The sequence below is a fragment of the Natrix helvetica genome (genome assembly GCF_964273705.1).
Source record: "Natrix helvetica genome assembly, chromosome: 2".
In the NCBI taxonomy this organism is placed as follows: Eukaryota; Metazoa; Chordata; class Lepidosauria; order Squamata; family Natricidae; genus Natrix; species Natrix helvetica.
The window spans coordinates 123,361,851-123,383,441 of record NC_138552.1 but is presented as its reverse complement, the minus strand read 5'-3'; the positions used below and the strand labels follow the sequence as shown (position 1 = coordinate 123,383,441).

The 21,591-nt window shown below is 37.4% G+C and overlaps 2 protein-coding genes across 2 annotated transcripts; both read left to right on the top strand.

The window, feature by feature from the left end:
- The first annotated feature begins 190 nt into the window (after positions 1-190).
- Positions 191-3,975, top strand: ANKRD66 (ankyrin repeat domain 66). Its single transcript, XM_081943262.1, has 3 exons — positions 191-369; positions 2,124-2,352; positions 3,522-3,975. Exons 1-3 carry the CDS (start codon positions 231-233, stop codon positions 3,703-3,705), a joined length of 552 nt encoding a protein of 183 aa, XP_081799388.1. The 5' UTR covers positions 191-230; the 3' UTR covers positions 3,706-3,975.
- A 6,289-nt stretch (positions 3,976-10,264) lies between these two features.
- Positions 10,265-17,404, top strand: LOC309387386 (meprin A subunit alpha-like; the record flags this gene model as incomplete). The annotated part of the gene is made up of 11 exons (XM_081943859.1): positions 10,265-10,324; positions 10,417-10,441; positions 10,569-10,625; positions 11,439-11,479; positions 11,561-11,636; positions 12,630-12,747; positions 13,292-13,467; positions 13,645-13,866; positions 14,786-14,920; positions 15,409-15,624; positions 16,881-17,404. 11 exons carry the CDS (start codon positions 10,265-10,267, stop codon positions 17,402-17,404), a joined length of 1,650 nt encoding a protein of 549 aa, XP_081799985.1.
- Positions 17,405-21,591: the final 4,187 nt, after the last annotated feature.

The window sequence follows — 21,591 nt, the reverse complement described above, 5'->3', positions numbered from 1 at the left end:
ATTGCTCGGTCCTAATCGCAGGGAGTGGGGGAGGGATGGCGCTATCTCTTTGTTTATGTTGCCCTTAGCAGCCCTTGGGTTGTTTGGGGCGGATGGCGGCAGCAGCAGAAAGGGGTCCGGAATAATTTCTTCGCCACATCTGACACGCCTCTCTTGAGGACAAAAACTGGTCTGTGAGAGGCTTTGCTGAAGCCTTAAACTGCGGATTCCAGAACTTGGCCAAGGGCAGCATGACGGAGCTGCACGAAGCGGTGGCTTTGGGCAAATACGACTTAGCGGAAGAAATCCTCCAGAGGGAGCTCGCGGACCCAAATTGCAAAGATGCGGACTGGAGCGACCGGACGCCCCTCCACTGGGCGGCAGCAAACGGTAAGCAATCGCCCGGGGGATGCGCATGCGTCTGGAGGAAACAGGCGGACAGGCGGTGTGCCCGAAGTAATGTGAGTATCTGTGGAAGCAAGTTACAAGCATTCGGGTTGCAGCCGGCATATTCCCAGCCCTGGTCAGAGCAAGCACACAAGCCGCTCCGATCGGTTAGCAAAATATATATTTCTCCGGTGTAACAGAAATCAAAAGCGGTAAAAGTTAGCCAAAAGGAGAGGTCGAGACGGTCAGGAGCAACAGGCAAGGAGGCTACCTCGCTTTTAGATTCTGGAATCATTGGAGGGTTATTGATAGCCTATCCCAGTTTAATAAAAGGGGGCGCCAGGTGATCCTTCCTTTGGTCTGCGCCAGTAAAGAAACGATTTGATGGGGACCATGTATTATCCAACGTTGCAGGAGGCAGAAGAATGAGAGCAGGAACCCTATCTTCCTTTTCATTCCCATTCTCACTACTGACCTTTCATGAGTTCTCCCTGGGATTAAAGTGAGGTGCTTTTGTGTGCCTTACAAATGCTTCCCCAAGCAGCAAGAAGTGCAGAGACTATAATCCTATATTGGGTATGAGAGGACATGGTCAGCAGCTGAACCTGCATAGAATAAATGGCTGGATGGGGACACTGCTCCAAGCATGTCCCTCTCCCTGCCCATCTTCCAAATCCTCAATGGAAGCTTCCTTGGAATGCTGGCATTGGATTCTTGGTTTTATCTGCTTCTTAAAAATTGTTCTTAGCTGCTCAGAATCATATTTTCACTCTTAAAGTTTAAATATGATCTGAAAAAAATGCTATGCTTATCATACAATTTTGGAGATAATGCAGTGTAAAGGCGCCAAAAAACGAGAATGCCTCTAATGGCAAGCACTATGATTTAAATGCAAAATGCACTGACTTGTGCATGGGACGAAGGCCCGACCTGCCCTTTACAAGGAATTGTTGGAACAAAAGAGATGTCATTGATCTGTGGCATCCACCACATCTATGAATTTTTACACAGTCAGAAAGTATTTCCCCAATAGTTTTGTGCTTCTTCTAGTTGGCATATTAAACAGACTGGCAAGTAATGGTGGAGTAGTGGTCTTGGCCATCAGCAGTTGAGTGTGGATATAAAGCAACTTGGTTTATAGGCATAATATTGAATGGAAGGCATTAGCCAGATATTAAAAATAAAGATTCTGGGGATGGAAGGCAGTCAATAGGGAATGTCACTATGCTGTCTCCTTACACATGTTCCCCTACTAAGAATCTACATATTTTAGACACTCTTTAAATTCACAGAAAATACCCATCAAAAATAACCTAGTTATATATTGGTAAATAATACCTCCATTATGTTCTTCAACTGAAATATGTAGATTCTTAGTAGGGGAACATGTGTAAGGATAGCATAGTGACATTCCCTATTGGCTGCCTTCCCTCTTCCAAGATTTAAAGTATTTAAATAAACCATGAATCTCCAATATGTTGTGGTTACAAGGTGACCAGTGACATGAAACTTTATACCATGTAATTATGGTATATCTAGACATTTTTAAAAATGAAGTGTCTGATATCCAATTCAGGAAAATTTCAGCTAATGCCAAATGTGAGAAAGTTCTCCAACAAGACACAGTTCTCAGAATTTCTTTTTTAAAAAGTTTCCCAATACAAGAGATTCCAGAGGCTGGTCTAAAAAAGCTACTTCTGTCTTAGCAGGAAAGCTTTGTCCTTGTCATTCCAATCTCCTGTTTGCATTTTCAACAGGCCACTCAAAGATAGTAAAGCTGCTTGTGGAACATGGTGCTCGCCTGACTTTACGAACTGAGGCAGGTTGGACTCCAGTTCATTTCGCTGCAGAATCAGGGCAACTGGGCGTGTTGAGAACATTGCACTCCTTGCACGCACCGATGGATGCCCCAGATCTCTATGGAGATGTCCCAAGACGAATTGCAGAAATCTATGGGCACAAAGCCTGCGTCAAATTCTTGGAAATGTAAGCAAGAGAATTAAAGCAGGTGACCCTGTAACTTTCCTAATTCTAGTTTGTGGTGGAGCAATGTGGTGGGAAAATGAAATTATCAAAACAATTCAAATTGACGGTATCCGAATCAGTCAATATAAAAAAATCTGCTTTTTTTAAAAAAAGCACAGTCAAATCACATATTAAACATCTTTCAAAATTGAAACCTTTCTAAATGATATTAAAAGAGCAGCCAGCCAAATCTACTGTAGGAGTAGTATTTTAGAGCAATGGCATAAGATCTGCACCTCTCCTATTTTTTTACATTTACAGATCATATGATTTAGGATGAAGGGATAATGAGCAGGGTTTCTGACAATGATCTTATATCAACTCAAAATGTTTGGGTTTTAAAACCCAAGAACTTCCTGCAGAGCAGCATTAATCTAACTTGGCCATTCTAAATTTTCAACCTTTTCCTCCCATTTTCACTACATTATACTTACCAAATCTCTAATTAGTGGATGTCCCTGTTTCTTTTCCCCCAATGCATGTTGGGAAAACAAACAATTGCTTTTCCTTTGGGACCTGCTCTTTCCATTCAGTCTGAATTTTGATCACGTGACCATGGGGATTCTGCAACGGTTGTGTGAAAAAATGGTCATAAGTCACTTTTCTCAGTGCCATTGTAACTTGGAAGAGTCACTAAATGAGTGGTTGGAAGTAGAGGAGTACCTGTACGCTTTTTTATGTCATTCTCTCCCCAAAACAACCTCTTCCTCATGTTTGACAGTTTCCCGTCTGATGCATCCTCTCTCATGTCTTCTGTTCTATGAGGAACTCTGCACTGCTTTAAAATCCACAACTCTGTTCAAGAAGTAAAATATAATCCAGTTGGACTGAGAATAGTAATTGTACTAGAAAATCTTTATGAGTGAATTACCTCCCACTTTCTGTTTGCCTAAATAAGCATTCAGTTCATTGGTGTTAAAACAATATTTTTCTGCAGCGTTGAACTGAATTGAAGGAATTTTCCATATTTTATTGCATTAGTGTCCTCTTGGTTTTGAGAAAGCAAAGTCAAAGCTATTTTGTTTTTAATTCAGTTTAGAACTGAGGTCAAAAGGCTTATGGTCAACACGGATGTAATATCCCCCATTTATCAATTATCCTAAATTGTTTCCTCTTTCCTTTTGATCTAGAGCTGAAATAGAATACAGGGCATATTGCCAGATGGCAAAATCAAAGGGAATCCAACTGGATGAGAAGGATAACGCTTGGGAGCTTAAGAAGGAAGAACTTTTGAAAAGTAAACCCTTCTCTCCAAAGAAACATTTGAAACACAAGATGCACAGAAAGGATGGTGTGCCTTCAAGAAAACAATAAAAAGAATGGTATATTCCAGATAAGCTGGACAAGATGGTCTCAGCTACCTTAACTGTGTAGTCATTGCAATTCATTTATTTCATTTACTATTTTTCTTACTTTGAACTAGTTAGTCATCATCTCAGTTTAAGAAATTTTTAAAAACATATATGAAAAATACTATTTTTATATGTGTTTTGCCTGGTAAACTACTTTTGCACACACTTTTGTACAATATATTCATATTTTTAAACTTTCCTCTAATAAAGTTTTGTGCTTTATGACTACAGTGCATATAGCTTTGCTGTAATATTCTGTTAATATTTTTATTAACATTAAGGGGAATATTAATATTTATTATTTTTATTTTATTAGTGTTTTTGGCCTTGGTTTAATTGGAAGATGCTGCCACAATAGCCAAAGTGTGAAACAAGGTTGCACTAAATGCAGATGAAAATTATTTATCTTGCTTTTTAATGTATATAACGAAACCTTACAGTTATATTCACTGTTAACAAATTGTCTGAAGATAAACATGAGAAAGATGCAGACATTTGGAATATTGTGCATTAACAAGATGCTAGTTTAGGGTTTCAAACATTTTAAATTAGGGATATTACCTTAATATTATTTTATAACATATTCTCTCTTTTTTACATATTTTGCATATAGAATACCTTGCAGTAAAGATAGCAAGGACTGGGTTACAGCATGTTGGAAGTTAATACTTCAGAAGGACCATAAGGCCTGCTCTGTGTTGTCATCCTTTAGGTTTAATATTTACAGCCTTGTAAACAAGGTGCAATAGTATTTGCCTAAATGTAGAACCTTACTTTTTTCACCATTGAATTTCATTTTGTTAGATAGTGCCCAATGTTCACGTATAATTGATTGCACTACATATTACGTTATGTTTCCTTAGTTGCCTATCCCCACGTGTATATATGTATTCAATTTACAATGTATTGACCAACTCAGTTTGGCATCCATTGCACTTATTTCTCCCATTTCTCCCTCAACCTTGTGAAATGCACTAAATTAAGGAATGGCTGAGCCACAGTTACCCAGTGGATTTCAGCTCAGGTTGGATGGAAGAGCATGGCACTTTCCAATTCCATTCCAACAGCTCACAGAAACCTAGAAATATTTATTCACTTGTGAGTTAACAATCAGGTAAGAATTGACACTTCATAACATTCTTCTGGCACTCACTGATTATTGGTTTCATTGCTTTTTCTTTTCATTACTAAATGAAACAATGCTTTTTTTTTCTTGAGGTAAATTGCCTTGAGTGAACATTAGCTTTAGCTTGAGCTTTAGATGACTGTACATTTCTCCCTTCTTGCTCAACCAAATTTTCATTATTTATCCTGATCCTGCATTTCAACATGGTTCTTCTAAGATTGAATTTGATTTGGTGTCTCATTTCAGATCAGGTAGAGGGGATATATATATATTGGCTAGATTGCTTACGCATAGAGTCTCTGGTTTCATAGTAACTCTGGTTATTTTGCTCTCACTCAAAGCCATAATATACTAACCACAAGCATCCAGATTGCCTTTAGTTTCCTCATAAGAATGTGACTGGCTAAGATCAAAGGTAAATTACACAATATAGAAGGTGACTGAGGGGTCCTCCATCTCCTGTTATAGAATGAGTTGCTACATAACAAGACCAAGTGCTACCTGGAAATCTGTATAGGAAATGTCTCCTTGATCCAACCTATTAAGGAAAAATTTTCCTGTAGGTGAGAACAATTAATCAATGGAACATCTTGCCTTCAAAAGTCATGGGTGCTCTAATACTGGAGTTTTTAAGAGATTGGACAGTCATTTGTCCAGAATGATGTAAGGTGTCCTTCTTAAGCAAGGGGTTAGACTAGAAGATCTCCAAATTCCTTTCTGTTTTTGTTAATCTAAATAATTATTTTGTATCTTTGCATAGTAACATAAGCAATTAGGACAGTCTGTTGCATTTTTTTTAACTTGACAACTTTAAGATGTGTGGACCCCAAATCCCAGAATTCCAAATCAGGATTCTTGGAGCTGAAGTCCACACATCTTGAAGTTGCCAAGTTTGAAGAATATTGGTAAATGTAGAAAAACAGCATTGTAGAATAATTCACAGGATACAGTTATTAAAAATAAGTGCAACTCCTGTTAAGTTAACTCCTTTTAAATACACTTTGTGTTTTTATAGAAAAGAATCTAGTGGACTGGAAAACCGCACTGGCAAAGGGATAATAAAATACATTCTCTTCCTGCACATTTTTAATTTTTTTGCATGAATATAGATCACAGTAGTGGATTTCCTGAAGAACCCTTCAAACAAAAACGATTGTCTCTGTATCAATTGATTAAAATGCTAGCTTTGGTTTAAATTATGAGAGTTAGCATTTTTATGTTCCTTCTAACTCAATTATAAAATTATAGGTCAGCAATTTAGTTATCTGGGTGGTAAAAGAGATAAACCGCATCATATAGCTACTGTTCCTAGGACATAGCTATCTGCTACTGCTCTGGACATGTTGTCAGCAGTTATTAGGTGATATACAGTAGCAAAGTCCCTCCTGTATCCAAACAACACCTTTGCTCCTAATTTTCCATATTAATCTGAAAAAGTAGCAATTTGGAATGACTGGAAAAAAGGGGAAAGAACTCTTATCAAAAATCTATCAGCGTGCTCCACAATTTTAAGACAGTTTATTTGCCAAAGACAGAATCACAAAAATTAGAATCCAAGTAAAATAAGGGCTGGGTGCACAAGACGTGTGAACCAAGCATGACTGTCCTAAATAGCATGCGTATAATAGTAGATGCCATAGTGACTGTATGTTTCACAGTATGTTCTAGTAATGCCATGTAATGTTAAATAAATATTGCCAGTAAGATTAGTCCAGTAAGGGACTAGTTTTTAACTTAATCTTTGCAACAGACTGAAAATGAATGTAGTGAAATCTTGCTGTCCTATGTAATGAGTGGCAGATGATATTGCCCTACTTGAATCATGTAGATCCTATATGTGAGCTCCACCACACAGATACAGGGAATCACACAGCTCACAACCACTTCAGGAAGTAGAACAGTTTTTTACCTATTTGGGCAGTATAATCGTTTGAAATGGTGATGTAGAGGTGGCTATCAAGTGCTGCATTGGAAAAGCAACAGCTGTTTTCTGGAGGATGAATAAAATCTGGTCCTCTTCATCTATAGCGCTGAAAACTTAAATACTCCATTTGCTCACCTCTACAGCGCTCCCATTTATGTCAGCAAGACTTGGAAGGATCAGCGAGTATTAACAAGAGACTTGATGTCTTCTAACAATGGAAGACAACAATGATGCCTTTGCCAAATCCTAAAGATTCACTTAAAACAGTTTCTCTGGCAAACTACATAACATTGTTACACGCAGAAGACTCCAATTTGCAAGTCATATTTTCTACATGGAGAACAACCAAATTCCCAAAATGGCAATGAAGATGGACCTCTCGTGATGCCAAACGACCAAGAGGACACCCTCAAAATATGTAGCAAAGAACATTCATGGAAGACTTAAAGATTCTAAATGATGGTGAAATACTTGCCCAAGGTCAAAAATGCTGGAGATCCCTTGCTGATATAGTATGGGAGGATCTAATGTTAATGTAATGAGTGAGGATTTTCTTAAAAGTAGGAGAATTGCATTTTTTAAAATATACATGGTACAAAAAGCATGATGATACTTAATCTCTAGAAAACCAGGATATTATTTTGGAGAGTTAAGATGGCTTTAAATACAGGTAGTCCTTGAGTTATAACCATGTGTTTAGTGGCAGTTCAAAATTACAATGGCTCTGAAAGAAGTGGCTTATGACCATTTTTCACACTTACAGTCATTGCAGCATCCCCATGGTCATGTGGTCAAAATTTTGATGCTTGGCAACTGGCATTTATTTATAATAACTGCAGTGAGTCAGTGTAGCAAAAAAAGGTGGTAAAATTGGACAAATTCACTTAAATAACTGTCTTGCTTAGGAACAGAAATTTTGGGCTCAGTTGTGGTCATAAGTCGAGGATTAACTATAATATGAAAAATGAAATTTATTCTTCCTTTAAAAGTCTTAACCTCTCAAAATCCCCAGCTGGCACACAGAGAGATATATTGCCATGTATCATGCATCTTTTATGTTTAAAATGTAATATAGAGGGAAATACAGCAGAAAAAGTCACTTTATATAGATCAGGGGTGTCCAAACTTGGCAACTTTAAGACTTGTGGACTTCAACTCCCAGAATTCCCCAGCCAGCAGAGCTGGGAGTTGAAGTCCACAAGTCTTAAAGTTGCCAAGTTTGGATACCCCTGATATAGATAGTCCTGAACCCATGACCACAATTGGGACCAGAATTTATGTTGCTATGCAAGGTAGTTGTTAACTGAATCAACGTAGTTGTCATTAAGCAAATCCAGCTTTCCCCATTAATTTTGCTGCTTTGGAGCTGGCTGGGAAGGTTTCAAATGGCGATCACACAATCCTGGGATGTTGCAGTCACTGTAAATGCATGCTGGTTGCCAAGTGCCTAAATTTTGATCATGTGACCGTGGTTATACTGCAACACTTGATAGCGCAAGAAGCAGTTTTAAGTCACTATTTTCAGCACTGTTGTAACTTTGAACAGTCGCTAAACGAATGGTTGTAAGTCGAGGTCTCTCTGTATTGCAAAAGTCTATTGTTATGCTTTTGCCAAATTGTGACTAGATACTTTGCAAGATTAGCTGTTAATTCGCTTTAGCAAGTTAGAAGAGGAAGAAAATAAGGGCTCTGCAAAGTCCTGAGTCAGGCACCTGTGGCACTCCCTCCAACTATATTCTAATTAGAAGCCATTAAGTCATGCTATTGCTGTTTCTGCACTCGTTAAAAAAGATTATTTCAAGGTCTTGTGCTTAAACCTGTTTTTTTTCCTACCCCCTCTGCACGATACAGTAGAAAATGTTTTTTCCCCATGATTTAGAAATCATATTTCTATTGAAGCAATGCTGTTTTTTGCAGCCATATCACATGGCTGACTTAATTATTGTCTCATTATCTTACTATTTGCCAAGCCAGGTAACTTCCATTCTATATCCATATCCATTCTATAATTAGTTTTAACCAGTCACTCCGACTTTTGGCAACTTTATAGGCAAGTACTTCTGATCTTCATTCCCAAATCAGGTAGTTCCAGGTCTAATTTCCACAACATACAGATTGAACAAAAATGGTGATAAAATAGATCCCTGTCTAACTCCCTGATTGATCCTGAACCAATAAGTGCAATGTTCCAGGAAGTGTCTTAACAGATGTAACTGAATCTTTCCAGCATCATTGGCATAAAATGAATTCTACCTAATTTGATGTTGTCCATTTAATGCTGTCCATGTGTATAAATATTGCTTTTGTTGGATTAAATCCTGTGTTATGCTGAGATGATTTCCCAAGAAAAATAGCACTAGGCAATCGCCAGCTTCATTCCGTTCACCTAGACCAAACTTGCCTATTCTTGCAACTTCTCCTTAGCCTACTTTTGTATTGATATCACCAGTAATATACAAAAGATCCATTTTGTAATAATCTGAATTCTGTTTCCTACTTATATACATTTGCTTTAATTTCTGTTAAAAATATTGTTATTGCCTGTCAAGAGTGTTTTGAATTTTCTGTCTTTTGTGTTACAGGGAATAGTATCCCATCTATTTTGTGTCATCTGCAAGATTGATAAACTTCCTCAATTGTCATTAAAAAATGCAACGCCAAGATTAAATGTAACATTTTTCTTCAATCTGATGATGAATAATTTATAAATCTATCTGTCAGGATAGATTGATGATGATTCTATCCACTTCAAACTTTGTCAAATCAAATACAATATATCATGACTGAAGTATTCCTTCAATCTGCTAAGTAAATTATCTGGTCAAAATAGGGGGTTCAGTTAATCTGGAAAGATACATTCTTGACAAATTTGTGTTCACTTCTGGTAATTGTCATATTATTTTCAAGGTGCTTACAGATGGCTGCCTTTATGATTTGTGCTGGAATTGTCCCAAATATAGCTGTTAGATTGATGGCCTGTAATTCCTTAGTTCTTATTTCCTCCTCTTTTGCAAGATAGGCATATTTGCCTGTTCCATTCATTTCATCCATTTGGCCCTTCATCTGTTCTCTAGAGGTAAATACATAATATATAAATAATAAAAAATAATATGTATTATTTATTAATAAATGAGAGAATGGCCAGACCATTGTCTTATTTATTAATACCAGTACTTACATGATTCCATATACATGGATATTTTATTCATGGAATTTATGAACAGTTCTTTAAGCATCTAAATAAACAATAATGTCAATATGATTTCTGATTCTCTAGAGAAAGAAGGGAAAACTATATAGAGAAAAATAAGTTTATTATACCTAGGGTGTAATTAGGAAAAAATAAGATGGCTTAAATATTAGCCTGTGATTGCCTAATTCTTAATAAATTTCTCTTGACACTGAATACAAAGTCCAGAATGTTTACACACTATTTATGCACTGCCCTCAATCATTCCAAGCCACTCCAAAATGTTTTCACCTCAGCTCCTGTGCCTGGCGGCACTCCTGACTGTTTCTTCCACCTTTACGGTATGATTCTTTTCCAGATGCTTTGTGAGTTGATATAATACTATTTTATTTTCCTTGCTTGAATTTCTAAAAATGTCCAATTGCCATTGCAGATCAGGAGGACAGCAGAACATGAAGGTAAATCAAAACAAACTCAAAAAGAGATAGGTATCTTTTTCTAAGGTGGGAAGCATACAATCTGAAATAATTATCTGTAAAGAAGTACGTACATATTTGATACTAATGTATGTATTTATTTATCTAGAAGGGCACTCCTTAGATGAAGGAAAACCTAGGCAAGGCATCCCTGAAATCAATGCAGGTAAGCAAATCCATTGGAGAGAAATATTGTACTGAATATATATGTATATAAATTGGGGGAAAAACTTACTTGGGATCCACTGTTATCAATAGAAAAGAGTAGAGCTACATACAGAACATCAAAACAAAGAACCAGTCAACATAGCATGTTGGCTTCAGCCATTCTTCATAGTGGGGTCTGGAAGGACTATCTTGTTTGATGTGGAGTTTTGAGTACTATGACAGTACTGAATCCGAATGAGTTCTGTCACTGCCAAAACAGAAAATTAGAAGCAGCATAAGAGAATGAGGAAATTGGAAACGTTTAGTTTGGAGAAGAAAACTTTGAAGGACCTATGACTGCATTCTTCAGGTTTATGAAGGGATGTCACAGAAAGGAAGACCTGATTTGTTCTCTGAGGACGGTTTTAGAGAAACAAAAAAAAAATTGACGTGCTTCCTTTATTTCTTGTTTCCCTTCTCCACTGATTATGTCTCCCTCATTCTCACAATTATTTTACTTCCTAGCCACTACATTAGGGAATGCTCTGAGAGATTGTTTGTGATAAAGAACCTCCATCAGTGTATGACTAATGACATCCAATCTGTGTCTATTCACTCTGTTGTGTCCAATTAAAAAAAATGTTCAAGCTAAAGTGTATAGCAATGCAGCAAAAATCCATCTAGATTCCCAGGCCAAGATATGGACATGTTAGTGAAATGAAAAAAATCAAATGCTGTTTTTTTTAATGTATCTAAAATTTAGGGAACACAAAATGTCTAATGAGTCTTTAAATAATGCTTTGCCCTTAACTATTGTTCATTCTACTTTTAGCAACAGGAAAGAGGTTCTTTGAAGGTGACATTATCATGCCGGTATGTAAGGTTAATCTACTTCTTTATAAAGAGGTTACAAAATAAACTTTTTAAAAGAACATAGTTTAATTTTCTTAACAGCTTGACAGAAATGCACTGAGGAACGAATCCTATAGATGGAAACTTCCAATTCCGTACAAAATGGGCAACAGTATAGGTAACGACATCTTCTGCTCTAGAACTCTACATTGATCATTAGTTTGATGGATACAATGGCTTATGCAGTAAATTCTAATAGAGAGCAAATTGAGTGGATCCTTTGCTCTCTTCTCTCTTTAATTCCCTTAAAATGTTCCTTCAGAGTTCCCTTAATTGAGTGCTCACTTCCTCTTGGGCTTCAGTTTCAACATTTCAAGCCAGCTTTTCCATATTTCAAGCGTTTTAGTAGATAAAGACAAAATCTCATTGAGTTTGACCCATTAACTACATACATACATACATACATACATACATACATACATACATACATACATACATACATACATAATACAGCCCTGGTTCGAATCCCAGTAAGGGTATGGCTAGCTGATGAGAGCTAAATAGCTTGAAATGGATCTATACTAGTCTCCCTTTATTTATTTATCAGCACAAATACAACACAAATATTATTCGGGTCTTTTCCTGTGTAAGATTGAGATTGTCTTTGCAACGTTTCAGCAGGATCTCACCTGCCATCTTCAAGCTTGGGCTTAAAATGGGAACGGAGCTGCCGTAGTGTGTGTAACATTATATATAACATTTAATGTTGATTATTGCTGAGGAAGAACTCAAATGTCAAAGGGTGGTACTGTTGAGAATCAAATACTGTTATTCAAGGACTAAGTATCATACGGCTCCAATAATAAGTACACAAGAAAGTAGCTTTGCAATTCATTTTCTTTATCCCTGCTCCAAATCATTGGCTGATGGTGTGGTGGGTAGAAAAAAATGAATGACTATGGGAGAATCCTTCTAGTAGCATTCCATTTTGGTCTACTTTATTACTTCTTATATTGTTGTCAAAGTATATAATGCTTTTGTAGATGGCTATGGTATCTTCAAAGCCATGTAAAATACAGTATCTTACATATTTTGTTTAAGAGCAATTTGTGAATCTCTCATTTGTCTACTGTCTGGATAAGAATATAAAATATGCATTCTTTTCTTTCAGACCTGAATACCAAGGGTGTCATATTGCAAGCATTTGAGATGTTTCGACTCAAGTCTTGCATTGATTTTAAACCCTATGAAGGAGAGAAGTCCTACCTCCAATTTGAAAAGCTGGATGGGTAAATTTATTCAAACAGACAAGTTAATGTTATGATGGAAAGCTGTTGCGTTTAAATAATTATTGCCCATAGTTTAAGTGCACAAAATGATACTGTACTCCTTCCCTCGTTCTTTATTGAAACCTAGTATAAAGGCACAAACTAGACCATTTCTCCATCCACCCCACTTCTTTCTGAAAGAATATAGATAGAATTTCTATACATGCCTACAGTTTCCCCTGTGTATAGTTTCTGTACATTCCTCTGTACCTTTGTGCATTTTTGCAAAACTCATGAACGTTCGATATAAGGCTTGTTTATTAAGATCTGAATAGCCCTATGATCGTTTGACTATTCCAACATTTGCATTTGGATGATATAAAGCAGCATCAGTATATTTTTTTGAATGGGTAGCTTAGAAAAGTAAGAAGGCATGCTATGTGATAGATGAGAAGCTCTCATTCCATTATCATTTGGCTCCTCTAGCCTAAGAGGTTATGTATTTATATTAGTTGTTATATTAAATGAGATGTTTTAAAAGAATGCACATATCATGAAATCACAGATGCTGGTCTTATGTGGGAGATCTTCAGAATGGCCAGATTGTTTCTATTGGATCACGCTGTGAATATAAAGATACTGTGGAGCATGAAGTCTTGCATGCCCTTGGATTTTATCATGAACAGTCACGCACTGATCGAGACGACTATGTTAAGATTTGGTGGAATGACATCATTGATGGTAAGTGGAAGGGACAGAAAATGTATTACAAAGTAAATAATGTATTAAGTAATGTATTCGGGACCAAGCTGTAGAAGTTAGATCTGTTATAATTTATTGTCTTGTCTAATTGTTTAATAACATATTAAAGCATTAATTTTCAAATTTGCCTAAAAGCTTTGGTATTTTCTTTTCTAGGTCAGGCATATAATTTTGACAAATATGATGACAGTTTCATTTCTGATTTAAACACTCCATATGATTATGAATCTGTCATGCATTATGGACCTTATTCATTCAATAAGAACAGTTCTGTCCCTTCAATTACAACAAAAATTCCAGAATTCAATAATATTATTGGGCAAAGCCAGGATATGAGCAAGATAGATCTAGAGAGGCTTAATCGCATGTACCATTGTGGTAAGTTTATTCTATTTTACTCAATTTTTATGCTATAGTTGTGGTGACTTTACATGTTAAAACACCTATGGAGATTCTCAGTCACCCACATCATGGTTGTCCCAAAGGTGCTTTTTCAAGAGGGAACTGGACTTTCTTGTTTTTCTTTGAACACGTTTCAATTTTCATCCAAGAAGCTTCTTCAGCTCAGCACCTTTGGGACTTACATCTTAAATATTCCTTAATAACTAAGACTATCCCCTTATATTACATTAGGAATATGTCTGTGAAAACTATATAATTGAAAGCACAAAGGTGTTTTGGGGGTTCATCAGAATGCAAACACACCCACTGCAACTTCTTTAGCCTTGCATGTCTTGCATGTCTTTTCCCAAGGAATCTTTCAGTAGCTTCTAAGCATGAATTATCCTAACCAGTATATTACATCTGAAAAGGACCAGTGCAATGAGGAAGTTAAATTAACCAAGGAAGTAACATTTACATTGTTTCATTCAACAATCACCAACCTTAGATAGTGAATGAATACACAACCTGTGGCCTAAGACTCCCTATGACCCTGAAGCAGAAGGGATCAAACTACTATTAGTGCCCATTAATTGCCTTCAGTGCCCTCTGATCATTTATGGTCTCCCATCTACTTCACTGCATCCCTTAGTCTATAAAAGGTTGTGTAAAATTCACTCAACTATTCGTTCAGAACACTTATAGCACATCATACTACACTAATACTCACTCTTATGGAGCTGGGAATGGTTCTGAAACTGTCCCAGCTTGCCTTAACAAGGTAGTTTTGAAGATGTTTTAATTTTCCGAAGGAACACAATACTAATTTGGGAAGAGGTTTGTTAAGCAGAAAAGAGGCCTGTCTTATTTGCATTTAGGTTTCTTTAAGCTGAAATGGGGGGATTGTTTCCTGCAGCTTCCAGTCTTACTCTCCTTGACCAATGTTCGTTTGAGTCCATCAATATCTGTGGCATGGTGCAAAATGGAAGAGATGACAAGGACTGGGAACATACCTTGACTACAAGTCGGGATAACAGCAACCAATGCTTAGGTAACATACTAATGTGTAATTTAAATGGGTGAGAATGCAGCTGTACAACTGGAAATCATTTAGTAATGAAAGCCAATAGGAAGACTATAGCATATGAAAAAAAGAATTAGAAACTTTAATTGTATCCAAAATTATGTTGTGGGCAGAAGGAAAATCCTTGAGGATCAGGAGGAATACCCACAACCAAGGCAATGGTCACAGAGAAGAAATCTGATCTGTGGCACAAAAGTAATTTGAGAATGCGTCTCAGAATTGACCCTTCCCAGGTTTGAGAAAGATAAAGGGAAGGAGGGAAGCATATTCAGGCCTGCCTTTTGAAGTAGACAGGGCTATGAAACCAAATTATGAATGTTACTATTACTTTTATTATAAGATTACAGTGACATATTTTCATGAGTGCCTCAGTTTATACCCAGTGAAATCCCGCACAATTGTCCAAAATGAATCATGGTTCATAGGACATTAAATCATCTTCATCTACTTTACAGAGAATGACTATGTTATGAGCTTTGATACCACCAAAGGCCTTTCAGGTGAAACAGCCGTTTTGGAGTCCCGTATTCTTTATCCAAGAAGAAATGAGAAGTGCCTACAATTTTTTTACAAATTTGATGGCAGTCCAAAAGATGATCTGATTGTATGGCTTAAAACTGATGATGGTAGTGGAAACATTAGGAAGTCAATAAAACTGAGAAGCATCCATGGTAAGTTCTCAAGTAACCTTTGAAGATTTAATTACAATGAGACATTCAGGACTATACTTTATCTTTTAAAAAGAGCACCAGATATCTTTGCCTTCCCATTTCCAATATCTAATTGGTGTGTGTAATAAACCCAGAAAAACTTTGAAAAGATTGGTGGCCTTTTGCAGAGAGGGAATAAGAATCACCCTGGCTTCTGCCTTCATGCCAAATGCAAGCCTATTGTTGTATCTTGCGAGCTTCCACATTTTGAGACAAGGGAGAAGCCTTCCCCCTCATCCAGCTAACTCAGAAGCTATCTTGTGAGGCAGATCATGAGCCATGGTGGTGCAATGGTTAGAGTGCAGTACCGCAGGCTACTTCGGCTGACTGCCAGCTGCCTGCAAATTTGGCAGTTCAAATTCCACCAGGCTCAAGGTTGACTCAGCCATCCATCCTTCCAAGGTGGGTAAAATGGGGACCAAATTGTTGGGGGCAATATGCTGACTCTGTAAACCGCTTAGAGAGGGCCGTAAAGCACTGTAAAACAATATATAAGTCTAAGTGCTATTGCTATCAAGCAACACAGTTCCTCTCTTTCAGGGATTGTGTTGAGATCTGTGGCAAGTAGAAAGGAACAGCTGTGTGTGCATGCGCATTTCACATTGGGGCACACACAGGCATGCAAATTATCTCCCAATTTCCGTGCCAAACAGTTTCTCATCACTCCATTACAGTGTTTCTCAACCTCAGCAACTTTAAGATGCGTGGACTTCAGTTCCCAAAATTCCCCAGTCAGACAGCCACTCCAATTCTGGGATTGAAGTCCACATATCTGAAAGTTACCAAAGTTGAGAAACCCTGTTCTGTTAAAAGACATGTCAGGCTATGTGACCAGCTGAGATCAGAAGGGTTAAATCTAAAGAATGAAGAATGAACACAAACCAGTCTTCTTTCAAAAAAATTTCAAGCTTTATCTTTACAATTAAGCAACGTTTGGCACACACCTTGACAAAACTGTTGCTTCTCTGTGGTCAAGTAAAGGCCCTCAAACATTATTCATGGTATCAGTGGAATGCAATCCTATGCCAGGAGACTCTCCAACTTTATTAAATGCATTTGTTTCATTAACTCTTTTAAGTTATAGTCATTTCTTCTTCATATCTTCCTCACTTTACATCTGCTAAATATCTCTTTGAGATCATCACAGGGAAAACAGCATAAAATGGGTTGAATATGTAAATGAACCAAATACTAGGTTTTCCCCTCTCCCCTTTCAGGCGATGGAGAGAAGCAATGGAACTTTGCAAACATTCCATTCAGCAGCCGTACCAAATTCCGCTATGTTTTTCATGGCCTTAAAGGAGACCCACAGAATTCCAAAGGAGGAATTCACATTGATGATGTCACTCTGACTGAAACGCAATGTCCTACCAGCGTTTGGCAGATAAGAAACTTCACTTCCATTTTAAAGAGTTCCTCAAAAGGAGATTATCTGCCAAGCCCTATCTTTTATAACTCTGAAGGCTACTGCTTTGTGCTCAGTCTGTATCCCCGTGGTGCATCCAACTCAAATGGAGATTACCTAGGAATCATGTTTTCTTTATGTAGTGGCCAGAATGATGGAGCATTAGAGTGGCCAGCTGGGAACAGACAAGTGACATTCACCATAGTGGATCAAGATCCTGACATCACACAAAGGATGTCAGCAAGCCGAAGTTTTGTTACAGACCCCAACCAGCGTTACAGTAAGTCTAACAGGTGTTTGGGTTGCGGACAACTGACTGCTTTCTCTCTTGCTTAGGAGCATAATTGTATAGCTGCTAAAAATCTGATCTGAAATAATCCCTATGATTAGATGCATTAAAATCAAATTTATAGGTTAAAAGTCATAGAATTGTTGAAGATGGTGTAGCATCAATAGGACAGAACTGTTACCATAGTTTTGGAAGGTTACATTAGCATCAAGAAGCAAGTCTAATTTTGTGTATAATTGAATTAACTACTGAATTTTATACCTTTCATTCCATTTCTAATTTACTGTGGAAAATCCAATTTGGAAATTTTTCAAATTCTTGGATTCGTGGTAAATTTGATAAATTCATAATAAAGTATTTAAAAAATCAGGTATAAAAGTATTTGTAGTTTGCTCTTGAAAAGAAAACAAAATGTTAGGCACTTGGAACTGTATCTTCAAATAGTATTACAGAAGTCAAGGCTACTTGGATAATTCCAAGTTGGATGAAAATGTCTGATTATTTGAATCATATATAGACTACTAAAAATGCAGGTGGCTATATATATAAAATATTGATAAAAAACTTCAGTATTTTATGTTTGTTTGTTTATTTTGCTTGACAGATGGCAAACTTTTTTGGGATAAGGCTGACATTACTGGAACTTTTGATCCTTTCTATAAGACCCATATAGGCCCAGGATGGGGATGGCATTACATCTTGCCATATAGTGAATTGTATCGGAAGAATTTTCTTAAAAATGGAAATCTCATCATTTTTGCAAATTTTGAAGGTAGGTTTTTATTGTTATTTCATTGACATCTTGGAAAAATATAGCTCTACACAGTAAGATTTAAAATGTTTAAAGCAGAGTTGCTTCACCTGAGTTTGAATTGTTATTGTTTGCTTACTTCTCCCATCCTCATTTAGGAAGTATTTTTTATTGAGATGTTGTTCGAAAAGGTTGTACATCTTTTTAATATGTGTGGTTTGCTTTTTAAGCCTGGACGATAATTGATTCGTTTTAAAGGTCTTAGCCCAGTTAGGGAAGATAGCTAAGGCCACATTTGCCAGATAGAAGAAACAAGTTTTTGGACTGCTTGTGGTAGCAGAGCTGCAGCAGCCACAACAAGGCCAGGCACATATCAGGAGGGAACAGTCGAGAGAATAGGAGACTAGCACCATAGAATGTCTGCATTGGACTCAGAAGGAGACAGGAAGCCCAGATAGAAATCAAAGAAGAGACCGTGAGAATGATAAGGGGAAAAGTGACAGAAGACTCAAGGACACACAGTATATGAAGGTGGTTTGGCAGGTGAGAAGGAGCAAATTGGAGCAACAGACAGAATAGCGGGAGGATGAATTGCATATGATATGTATGACAGTGTTCTTGCTGAAGACAAGCTCAAAAAGTGCTCAGCACAATGTGTGGAATCCTCAATGCAAAATCAAAGATCAAAGGAAATGCTAGGGTGAGAGGACAAGAAACTTAGTCAGGATAGCTTGCCAGTCTGACTGTTAAATCAACCACAAACAACAGGCAGCGTGGATGAAGTGTCATAGTAGCCGTGATCAGGTGAGATGCATACAGGAACTATATAAGGCTGTGATGGCAAACCTATGGCACGTGAGCCCTATCTGTGGGCACGTGCTCTGGCCACCTGGACTTCAGGTCTTTGAGCACACTGGAGTGCCGGAAACCCGAAGACCAGCTGGCCAACACTCCAGCATGCGCGAAGACCAACTAGCCGGCACACATGCATTTGCCGGAAACCCGAAGAGCAGGTGGCCGGCACGTCCATGCACACCGACCAGCTGGTGTTTGGGTTTCCGGCACTCTGGCACACATGCGTTCCGGTTTGGGCATTCGGTGTCAAAAAGTTTCTCCCTCACTGATATAAGGTATGCTGGCCATGTGATGACCGCACACATTTAAACTTACTGGTAGTTGTTTTATGTGGATGCACACAGAAAAAAATCTCAGCACTATTTGGGCTTCTTTGTAAGATAAAATATAGATTAAGGTAATCCTGTAGCTCTCTGGGTGTATATCTGCACCTGGATCAGTTGCATGATTGAACATCTACTTTTACATGAAAGCTCTTCTTACTGGGCAGAAACACTTTGATCAGCTTTATTTCTCAAGTCCAAAGATCACGTAATTTATCTTTCTGCTTCTTGCTAACAATTATAATTAAAAGCTTTGGGAACAAATTCCATGCCACTGGTAATCTGGAAAGGAGTTAATCCAGTGCTGCTGTGGACAGCGTCGTTGTACGCCACTTCGGCGAAGGGTAGCAAGTCCGACCAGTTGCCTTGCTGATAGTCCACATAACACGGGATGTATTGTTCCACCATTGCATTGGCTCTGTCTGCTGCCCAGTTCATGCTGGGATGAACCTCTGAGCTCAGTTCTTGATCTCAGGACCTCTCTCCAGAACTTGGCTGTGAACTGGACTCTGCAGTCTGAAATGATCCTCTTGGGCACTCCATGCAGGCGATAAATGTGTTTCACAATTATTGCTGACAATTATAATTAAAAGCTTTATTTCTTTTTCTTTTTCTCCCTTCTGCAGTTATCCATGATCCAGGTAGTGTTTTATAAATCCTTGGAATTCTTGACAAACAAATGTACGTCTCCTCTGCTTCCATCAGCTATCCTGAACAATTTCTGACAGTTGGCCTGTGGATTCACATTTACCAGCCCTGTTCCCTTGAAAACAGAAGTGGAAAGTATAATAATAATAATAATAAAAAGGCACTGTTTCATGTGTTGGTCTCAATATATTTTGTCAAAAGGAGACAAGGAGGTATCTCAGTCTACAATTCTTCAAATTTTCGTTATAACTGTGGCATAGTCCACATGTTGTATTTATCAAAAACCGAATGTCTTTTTAAGCGATATAAACTTCAAACAACAAACAATTGAAATATTGAATGGAGAAAATTATTATAATTACAATGTCATATTAGCAGTTCACTAACTATTTCTGAAGATAGTATAGACTTAGGTTTGAATTGAAATAAGTTTTATTTGGGGGTCAGTTCTTTTTGCAGAGCCCTAAATAAAAACAAATTCAGTGAACAAAAATGCAGGCATGAAAGAGGGAGAATTCGGGTGGGGGGTGGGGGGTGGGGAGGTACATGTAGAGATTTACTGAAGTAATGCCCTCCACTTAGTTTCAAATGTAAGATGAGGATTTTTGCCTGCTAGATGCTATCTCAGGTGGCAGATTCTATGTTTCCATTGTAATTCTGTAGATCAGGTGTCTATTGAAATTCTTAGTCATCCAGGTCATAGTTGTGCTTTTTCAAAAGGCAACTGGACTTTCTTGTTTTGTAGATCAGGGTATCCCACTGTTCTTGAACTCAGGATCACACTTAGCATTTTAGTGGCATGTTAAAACATATACTTCACTCTAAATTTAATTAATTAAATCCAGTTAATAAGTATCTAATAATTGTTATAATCCACTAAATATTAGTTCAAAAATATTTTGAGAGGTGCTCAGATCTCCAAACATGTTGAGGATTATCTAAACCAAACCAGTGCAAGATATTCTAACACTATCCCTGACAGAAATCTCTTCACCTGGTTAAGAATCTAGTTACTACCAATGTAGTCTATTCCATTAAAGACTTTCTTAGCTTATTCCAATGTCTACCCAGTTCTAAGCCATAGACTCTAGAACAGTGGCTCAGAAACACTTGCATGCATACCATACATTGGATTTATAGTCCAGGTAAAGGATAGCATAGTCACTTCTAATTTTTTTGAAATATTAGATATATTATATGAATATTTTGTATTAGAGTGAGCTTTAGATTCTTTGATAAAGTGGACTACTATGCTCTAATGTAACAGAGAACTGCTTTGGAGCAACAGAGCTTACTTCTTCATATTATACTTAGTTTATTCTGTCTCTTCTTCAGACTAAAGAGCATTTAAGAACATTGTTTCTTGTTTTTATCATTATTTTTCACAACCCAACCATTTGTTCAACAGTGGAAACTCAACTTTTCAAAATATTTTATTTTCAGAGTGTTCTTCTCATATTAAAGAATCCCAGGTCAATCACAATGCATCTTTGACAGTATAATATAGCTTACTCCATATGATGTAAGGATGGAGGTTTCAAACCTTCCCTCCCAGAAACCCTCTGGGTCTTTAGATCTGGTTTTACTTTCCTGTACCGAGTTGCAGCTATTTTGCCCCAAGGTGTCTTCAATAAGATGCTTTAGTGTGTATGAGAGA